This window comes from Podarcis bocagei (genome assembly GCF_964188305.1).
Source record: "Podarcis bocagei genome assembly, chromosome: 5".
Classification (NCBI taxonomy): domain Eukaryota; kingdom Metazoa; phylum Chordata; class Lepidosauria; order Squamata; family Lacertidae; genus Podarcis; species Podarcis bocagei.
Window position 1 is genome coordinate 48545546 of NC_138129.1, and position 9652 is coordinate 48555197.

Below are 9652 nucleotides of genomic sequence, written 5' to 3' on the forward strand. Positions count from 1 at the left end.
TCATTTTTGGAGGGGGAAAAGTGCATCCTATAGGGCGAAAAATACGGTATGTACTGCATTTTTCACAAATCTGTGCTTGAAGCAGTTTATGGAAAATATAGTAACACAGTAACAGTACATAATAAGACATATACTTGCTGAAACATAACACTAAAAATTAATAACAATTAACAGTTAACATATATAAACATTATGCTGTTGAGTTCTTTTGATTAGGCCTTGCTGCTGGTCTTGCCACCATTAGGAGGTGTGGTTGGTCAGTGACTTGGGAAAGGGTCTCTTCAGTATTGGAACCAGCTACAACATTTCCTCCCCTGGAGGCTCGTCTTGCTTCCACCTTGAAGGCCTTTCATTGTGATGTCAATGCTGATATTTTTGCCAAGCTTTTGACCTAGTAAAATTAGCTTTGCCATAGCACTTAAATTTTTTTTTAATCAATTTATTTTACTTGCTGAATTGATTTATAAGTTTTATTGTTAATTTATAGCAGTTATAAGTTGCCTGTTGTAACTTTCCTTAAAACTTTTGCTTGTATTTCTCCTAGCTGGAAACATGCCTCTGTCCAAGGGCAACCTCCTTCGGTCTCCCTGCAGCAGGAAGCTTTGCAGAAACCTCTTTGGACCAGTCGATCATGACCAGCTTCAAAAGGACTTCCAGTCCTTGATGAAGGCCCAGCTGGAGGAGGCTCAGCAGAAGTGGAACTTTGACTTTGAATCGGAAACTCCACTTGAAGGGGACTATAAATGGGAAAAGGTCTCGCATCTAAGCAGGATGCCTTCTCAAGATCTGCTGAGCCCCACAAAGGAAAACAGTTGTGCCGGTGAAAAGAGCTTGAGCTCCTCCCCAGTGCTTCTCAAGATGCACACAAAGACAGACAGGCCCACGCAAGTGGGCTTTGAGGCTCGCAAGTCTTCCAAGCGAAAGCAGACAACTATCAAAGGTAAGGAGCTGCCAGCTTTGTTTGTCTTCCGTGTTTACATTTGCAGAGAGGAGGGTAGAATTACTGGTAATGGCCAAAGCTGCCCTGGACGTGGATTTCACTTTTGTGAAATTGCATTTGTTTCAAATTCACCAGTTGAAATCTGAACCTGAGCTCAAAATTGGAATTTGATATTGGGAATTTTGATTGTCTTGTCATCAGTTTAAGAGGAAGTTTTCTTATACGCCCCCCCCCCTTTTTAAAAAATAAAATACTCTATTTTAAACCAACCCTTCATCCAGAAGGTTCCCAGAATGCGGTCGAACATTTAAAATAAAATTGAACACATAGCTATAGAAGTTTAAACCAAACAGTCACATTTAGTAACTATCTCTTAAAACTTCAGTAGCAAAGAATCCAGCAGAATGCAACCAGTGGTCATATTGATGGTCTTCAGCTGACAAGTGAAAAACCAATAACAGGACATGGAAATATCTGCTAGGAGGGAATTCCACAGCTAAGCTGCCATGATTGAGAGCATTGCACCAACCAAACAAAGCACCGTTGTTGACAAAGATCACCAGCACGGTCTGTCCTGCAAATCTTAAACCAGACTTCCTCAACCTCTGCCCTCCAGATGTTTTGAGACTACAATTCCCATCATCCCTGACCACTGATCCTGCTAGCTAGGGATCATGGGAGTTGCAGGCCAAAAACATCTAGAGGGCCAAGGTTGAGGAAGCCTGTCTTAAACCATGGGCTGGCAAGGCACTCCTTCATGTACATGACTCTCAAGTTGTAAAGTGGGACCTTGAAGTAAGCTCACTTGAATACCATGGAACTTCTGGATAAACATTCATAGAATTGTGCAGTTACGGTTGTGTTGGGAACTCCAGGATCTTGGCTGGTGATTGCCTTGCAGTCTCTGAGCAGACTGCTCTTGGGTATGAATGAATATATCCCAGGCACTCACACTGACACTCCCTTGGCTGGCATGTTCAATTTGTCCTTCTGCTCTTTTCCAGACTTCTACAGCTCCAAGCGGAGAACTGTCCCCTGCAAGTCAGACCCATGATAACTACACTGCAAGCAAAATGCATCCACGCAGTCTCTGGGCTAAAGGAGCTGACCTGCCTTCACCGCTATTAGCTGGAATGGCCGACTTGGACACGACACTCAGTGCAGGCAGCAGGACTTGACTGTTTGAAGGAGCAGCTAGTTAGAGTAATGACTTCTGCTCTGAGGCTCTTACTTTACATAAAAACTATGTAGCGGACTAGTGTAACACTTCAGAAGGATGTAGAGTTATTTTCCTTATTTATGATGGCACTGGAGCTTTATGTGCAATGGAATATATTGTAAAGCCTTATCCTAAAATAGACTTAAGTTGCTGGGGGAGATGCTTAAGCATGATGGCAAGAGGGGGAAGGATCAGTGCAAGTACAGCTTGTGGCTGAGACCTTTCACACACCTGTCTCAGGTATGAGTCACTTTGCAGGTGCAAGGTCTGAAGGATTGTATTTTCCTAGGTCTGTGATCTTGCTCTCTCTCTGTGTTTTTTGTCCTGCTAGGTTTAAAGGAATATGGTGAGGGGGGAAGAAAAAAGACTTCCAATCCAGAAAGCTAATCCATTCATTTTACAAAGATGAAGATCTTCCTATTGTGGACAGTAGTATCACAAATCAGTACCATTACTGTTGCAGGAAGGATTCCATTATCAGACAATACTGGATAGTGTGTGAGCACTGTAACTTCCTTCCCCTTCCTAAAACTATCGAATAATACTGTTGACTCAAGTCATGCAAATAACACTAGCCTTAGGGGGGAAATATAGCCAGTGGGAACCAGAAGTTTGAGCTCAGAAATATTACTCTACTTCTACCATGCAGCCTGTAGGCACGTATTGCCAGCATAGCGACTCATCCATCCTTCGACAGCATACAGCCTTCGGTATGGTACTAATTGGTGAGAATATTGTGGGATTTGGGTTCCCAGTGAGTGCTAGGGAGGCTTGATAAGACATGCCCGTAGAGTTTCCATTGCCTCTGGAAACATGGTTCGCTTGTGACATCTCTCTCTAGCATGAAATAATGATAAAGGATTTACCTTGTGTTTGCTTTCCATGCTTTCTGCAGCTACCTGTGATCTTGCCAGCTTTCCTTTACCCTTTTAAAATTGGAAAGTAAATTGCTTAAAGCATAAGCACATCTACTTGGTGCAAGACAATTAAACTCACAGCCGTTCCTGTCTGAATTTGGGACCGATATCTTGGTCTTATTGGCATCTTATTGTCAAAAGCACCACCTGTTAATATTGGGTGCAGTGTTTAACACTGGAATCTGAAATGTAGCCTTTTGCCATGTGCAAGTCAAATCAGACTTTCATGTGAATCATCACTATGTTCCAAGGCAAATCTAACTTTGCCTTTATTGTTCTACCCCTTTGCAACGGGTTCTTTACCGCTGTGCTGCTGGAATAGCACCAGCTGCTGAAATCTTGAATCTTTCATCGCGGTGTGCTTTTCGGGAGCTATTGCTTTATTCCAGAGGCTGGCGCTGGGTTGGAACACTTGGACCTCCTGAGGATCGCATTTTAGTTAAACGAAGGGTGTGTCCCATTTAACTGCATCTGTTTTGCAAGAGCGGTGGGGAAATCCCTACAGCCGTGGGAAAGGATTAATGCTAGCACATTACTGACGGGCACAATTTTGCCTTTGACAGACAACACAGGAGCATATTCGTGCTTTGTTCGGCACCTTCATCTTTTTTCCTCCAAGGAAAACTTGGGTGGGGGGAGATGTCAAGCACTTGGCCTAGTGGGTTGTTTGTTGTTATAGGCCTGGGATGGAGAGAGGGGGAAAATGTAGCAGCTGAAATTGGGAGTACTATCAGCCATACTGTATTAGACTAGTTGCAAACAACAAGTGGCTTGTGAGCAAGATGTTGGAAGAAGACCTATCTTACCCAGAAGCACAGCTTCAGGCACTTCCTTAAGATAGTATGTTTGCCTGTGGATTTCTGACCTTTTTAGAGTTGCCATGGACAGGCCTGGCCACTTCGGACCACTGCACTTCTACATTCAGGGTAATGCGTAATGCTAGGACTCTCGGCACTAATCCATTTGTTTGTGAATATAATGCTGCTGAACTGACTTAAGTATAGACCTTAAAATAAAAGCTGTTTCATAATGGAGCAACACTTTTGTCTGATTTAATTGCACGTGGGATTGATCAAGCTTGAATTTTCTGGGTGGTGAGGGCTCTTTCCTTGGGGGTTGGTTAGTTTTTTTTAATGGAGATAATAGGCAAATGGAAATACACTATTCCTCCTGCTAGTTGTGTAAGGCAAAGTGGGACAAAACCATGGGCAAAGGGCTGCCATACCGCCCTTAGGAAACACTGCAGAGGATGCCATATGTGGCAGAGGTCAGATTTGATTGCCGAATACATGCCTTGACTGTTAATCCATGCATCGTCTATCAAATATGAGCTGGAGAACTTAGTGGTATTACTATGCCAGCTGTCAGTTTCTTCTTTCCATCCTTAGGTTGCTAATCTCTTGCATGCTGAAGCATCATGGTAATAGTATTTGCTCTCTAATGGTTGGATTGTTGCAGTGCCTTATAGAATATCCACAGGCTTTCTAATTTCAAAGACCAAAAACCATGTTTGCAAAAATATTTTAAGTTCATGAAAGTGAAAGTTTTGGTGGTGAATGCCACAATAGGCCTAAGAACTTAATGTACGGGCAAAAAGATAAGGAAGTTAAAACAGATCATAGGGCTTACAGGAAAGTAAAAGACCAAGAGTCAGATACAATGGTAAAAGTGTTTGATGGGCAGACTCTGAATAGGCAGCAGGTTGAAAAATGGGAGCCTTAAGGAAACCCAGAACAGAAGGTGGGGAGTAAGGAAAGGAGTGAGTTTAGAGAAAAGCCCATACAGTTTTATAGATGCAGAAATTATTTCCCAATACCACACATCTGAAATCACCTGCCTGGCTGGATGTGGGAAATAAGAGTGCTAATAGGTACAGTGGCTCTCCCCTACCAATCTTTCTGAAATTTGGCAGAATGTATCCTCTTAGGAAGGCGGGGTACGCTCCCGTCGTTCAGTCCCAGTGCCTGCCAACCTAGCAGTTCGAAAGCACCTCCGGGTGCAAGTAGATAAATAGGGACCGCTTACCAGCGGGAAGGTAAACGGCGTTCCGTGTGCTGCGCTGGCTCGCCAGATGCAGCTTGTCACGTTGGCCACATGACCCGGAAGTGTCTGCGGACAGCGCTGGCTCCTGGCCTATAGAGTGAGATGAGTGCACAACCCTAGAGTCTGGCAAGACTGGCCCGTACGGGCAGGGTACCTTATCCTCTTAGGAAGGGTCACCATGGCTGCTATTTGCATCCCATTCTGGGCAGTCTTAATTTACTCTGGAAGGCCTCTTTTGCCTGAAAATTTCATTCACTTAGGTGAAAAGGGGAAAAGGTTATACAGTGATAATAATAATAATAATAATAATAATAATAATAATAATAATAATAATAATAATAAATTATTATTATTATTATTATTATTTATACCTCACCCTCCCCAGCCAAGGCCGGGCTCAGAGCAGCTTACAAGCAATAATAAAAACAAGTTGAATGATTACAGCTTAAAAACAAAATTAAAATACAACATTTACCTTGGGTTAAGTACTTAATTCGTTCCGAAGGTCCGTTCTTATCCTGAAACTGTTCTTAACCTGAAGCACCACTTTAGCTAATGGGGCCTCTCTGTTATCATCCTGAAGCAAAGTTCTTAACCCGAGGTACTATTTGCGTTAGCGGAGTCGGTAACCTGAAGCGTATGTAACCTGAGGTACCACTGTAGTTGTTTTTATATTCAAAAAGAGTGAAACCGCTTTGGATTTAACAGTTCAGAATTGGACCTGAATTACAAATTGGAATGATACAGTACAGATCCAAAAGAGACTGGGTTGCTTCCAAACACTACAAATAAAAGACCAAATTTTGTGGTGGCGGCACATCGCTATTAATTGGTTTTTATTCATATGTCCTTCAAGTGATTAAAAAGCAGCTGTGAGTTGATATTTCCAAATATTCAAAGACATATCTAAGAAGCACTTTGCACACACAAAAGAGCAATTGTATTGGCTAAACAAAACAATGTGTTTTTGGCAGTACACTGGCAGTACACTTACACAGGATGAAATATAAACTACTATGATCTTGTAGTTTCTGTACTGTGAAGTGCTTCTCTCCATGATTGTGGTGTTGGGTTCAGAAAAGAGGCAACTGTTCTTAGAAATGTGATCCTGAAAATACATAGCAGATCCTCTTCCTTTATGGGGATGTTACTTGGAATACAGACAACTATTTGGTTTTTTTAAAAGCCAGCTAACAATGGCTAATCAATATATAGATAATCTCAGCAGAATTTGGCAGAAAATACAGTGGGTAATTAACCAGCTAGATATATTTACTTGCATGCTTAATGGAATGGCAGTGGCTTTTTATAGTCGTCTCTGACTAGCCTAGACTGAAGACCAAAAAAACCTTTGCTGCTGGTTTGTATTCTAGGTAGCCACAATAATCTTGCTAACACAATCACATTTCACTAGAAGAGTGACTAGTGGGGTGCCACAGGGTTCTGTCTTGGGCCCAGTCTTATTCAACATCTTTATCAACGACTTGGATGATGGACTCAAGGGTATCCTGATCAAATTTGCAGATGACACCAAACTGGGAGGGGTGGCTAACACCCCAGAGGACAGGATCACACTTCAAAACGACCTTGACAGATTAGAGAACTGGGCAAAAACAAACAAGATGAATTTTAACAGGGAGAAATGTAAAGTATTGCACTTGGGCAAAAAAAATGAGAGGCACAAATACAAGATGGGTGACACCTGGCTTGAGAGCAGTACATGTGAAAAGGATCTAGGAGTCTTGGTTGACCACAAACTTGACATGAGCCAACAGTGTGACGCGGCAGCTAAAAAAGCCAATGCAATTCTGGGCTGCATCAATAGGAGTATAGCATCTAGATCAAGGGAAGTAATAGTGCCACTGTATTCTGCTCTGGTCAGACCTTACCTGGAGTACTGTGTCCAGTTCTGGGCACCACAGTTCAAGAAGGACACTGACAAACTGGAATGTGTCCAGAGGAGGGCAACCAAAATGGTCAAAGGCCTGGAAACGATGCCTTATGAGGAACGGCTAAGGGAGCTGGGCATGTTTAGCCTGGAGAAGAGGAGGTTAAGGGGTGATATGATAGCCATGTTCAAATATATAAAAGGATGTCACATAGAGGAGGGAGAAATGTTGTTTTCTGCTGCTCCAGAGAAGCGGACACGGAGCAATGGATCCAAACTACAAGAAAGAAGATTCCACCTAAACATTAGGAAGAACTTCCTGACAGAGCTGTTCGACAGTGGAATTTGCTGCCAAGGGGTGTGGTGGAGTCTCCTACTTTGGAGGTCTTTAAGCAGAGGCTTGACAACCATATGTCAGGAGTGCTCTGATGGTGTTTCCTGCTTGGCAGGGGGTTGGACTCGATGGCCCTTGTGGTCTCTTCCAACTCTATGATTCTATGATTCTATTTGCAAACCGTTCCATAAACAATTTTTACTGCAGGCTGACCTTTGAGCTTGTTCCACATTTGTGAAATGGCTCAATGTAGGCCGTACTATTGGTCTCTCATTCAACAGCAAAACATTTGCTGATGCTTTATATTTCTGGAAATATGGACTCTCCCAAGTAAAGGTGAAAACCAACTGTGTTTTGTGCAGCAAATTTTAATCTTGCATTAAATGTCCCAAGGCAACCAATGTTTTTCACAGAGATCTGTACGACAAACCGTTAAAATAACATGAGTGGCTGTAGCATGCTATTCTGGCTGAGCCCACAACAGAAAGATGGGTTGAGCAAGAAGGAAAGTGACAACACAAATGTCTCAGTTATGCTGGTGAAATCAGCCACCTTCTCCCTCCTCTGTGGTTGTGCCAACTTCCGCCTGCAAAATAAAGGAACCGTCTCATTTAAGAGGAGGTGTCCTGCTCTTTGCAGCGAGTGAGAACCCTGTAGGTGCAGGCGAATGGTAAGTGCTTTTTATGGTCTGGCTCGTGTTTTAGGGAGTGACATTGTGAGTCAACATATTAGTTAAAGAACAAACACACGGAGGCTTTTCTTTATTTTGGAGTTAGATTTTATTTTAATAGTGGAAATACTGAGTGCTAGGAGCTTCCACAAGGAAGCCTGTAAAGGTAAAGGGACCCCTGACCATTAGGTCCAGTCGTGACCGACTCTGGGGTTGCGGTGCTCATCTCGCTTTATTGGCCGAGGGAGCCAGTGTACAGCTTCCGGGTCATGTGGCCAGCATGACTAAGCCGCTTCTGGCGAACCAGAGCAGCGCACGGAAACGCCGTTTACCTTCCCGCCAGAGCAGTACCTATTTATCTACTTGCACTTTGACGTGCTTTCGAACTGCTAGGTTGGCAGGAGCAGGGACCGAGCAACAGGAGCTCACCCCGTCGCGGGGATTCGAACCGCCGACCTTCTGATTGGCAAGTCCTAGGCTCTTTGGTTTAACCCACAGCTCCACCCACGTCCCTAACAAGCCTCTAACAAGCAGCAATTCAGCAAACACAGTTTTCCTTTGGTATTGCATTTCCATGTGCTGAATTTCTGCCTGCTGTGCAGCTGTTAAAAGCACAGATCACCTGATTAAAAGTCAGTGGGATGGAATAGTGGTTGGAGTGAGGATGGGAAGCCTGTGGTCCTCCAGATGTTGTTGGACAACACCTCCCAATACCTGTGGCTGTTGGCCATGCTGGCTAGGACTTATGCAATCTGGGGTCCCTGCACTTGTGTTGGTGTGGCAGAGTAGAATGAGACCCAGGCTCATCTCAGCTAAGCAGCTTTTGCTTGGGTGACCTTGGGCTAGTCGCCATCTCTCAGCCTAACCTACCTTGCAGGATTGTGAGAATAAAATGGTGCACAAAAAGACAAATGCACGCCACCCGGAGCTCCTTGGAGAAAGCGTGGAATATAAGTACAACAAACAAAGAAAGAGGAAGGGAGAGTTGATAGCCCTAGTGACTGATTCGCACCATACATTTAAAGCACATTCAGCACACATTTAGTGCGTATGACTTACCCCAAACATTCCTGGTAGCTGGAGCCATAGAGCTAAAATTCCCTTATTTATTTATTTATTTTTATTTACAGCTGGGTTTCCCAAACTTGGGTCTTCAGCTCTTTTTGGACTACAGTTCCCATCATCCCTGACCACTGGTCCTGCTAGCTAGGGTGATGGGAGTTGTGGTCCAAAAAACATCTAGAGACCCAAGTTTGAGAAACCCTGCTTGTCAACCGAAAAGGCTTCCATAGTGACTTACATACAAACTAGGATTATTGGGTGAAAGCCATGTGCTTTAAATGTATGGTATAGATCTGCCCATACAGCGAGTTTGAATCAAAATCCAGGTTCCTTTTGAAAATATCTTACGCATTGTTGCCTGGGCCCTTGCAAGCAACACCAGGACCGTACACTGTAGTATGATTCTCCAGCACTTTTTTTTTGGGGGGGGGGTATTGTAAACAAACAAAAAACAACCCTGAAGAGTGATGTGAAGAAATTGTTTTTCACTGCATTTTAAAAAATTGCAGACAGCACCTCTTACAGCAGATTACTCAATCACACTTATGCTGCAAACCTGCATCCTCTGTGTGACTACTT

At 43.4% G+C, this 9652-nt stretch overlaps 1 protein-coding gene across 1 annotated transcript; it reads left to right on the forward strand.

Moving 5' to 3' along the window:
* The first annotated feature begins 511 nt into the window (after positions 1–511).
* CDKN1A (cyclin dependent kinase inhibitor 1A) lies at positions 512–4110 on the forward strand. Its single transcript, XM_081195100.1, has 2 exons — positions 512–940; positions 1945–4110. The coding sequence occupies exons 1-2, from the start codon at positions 553–555 to the stop codon at positions 1992–1994; spliced, it is 438 nt and encodes a 145-aa protein (XP_081051226.1). The 5' UTR covers positions 512–552; the 3' UTR covers positions 1995–4110.
* Positions 4111–9652: the final 5542 nt, after the last annotated feature.

Bases quoted from the DNA above. Each gene is read 5' to 3' on its own strand.
- CDKN1A (XM_081195100.1), top strand. From the start codon at position 553: ATGCCTCTGTCCAAGGGCAACCTCCTTCGGTCTCCCTGCAGCAGGAAG. The intron at 941-1,944 runs GTAAGGAGCTGC...GCTCTTTTCCAG, and splicing joins AAAGCAGACAACTATCAAAG to ACTTCTACAGCTCCAAGCGG.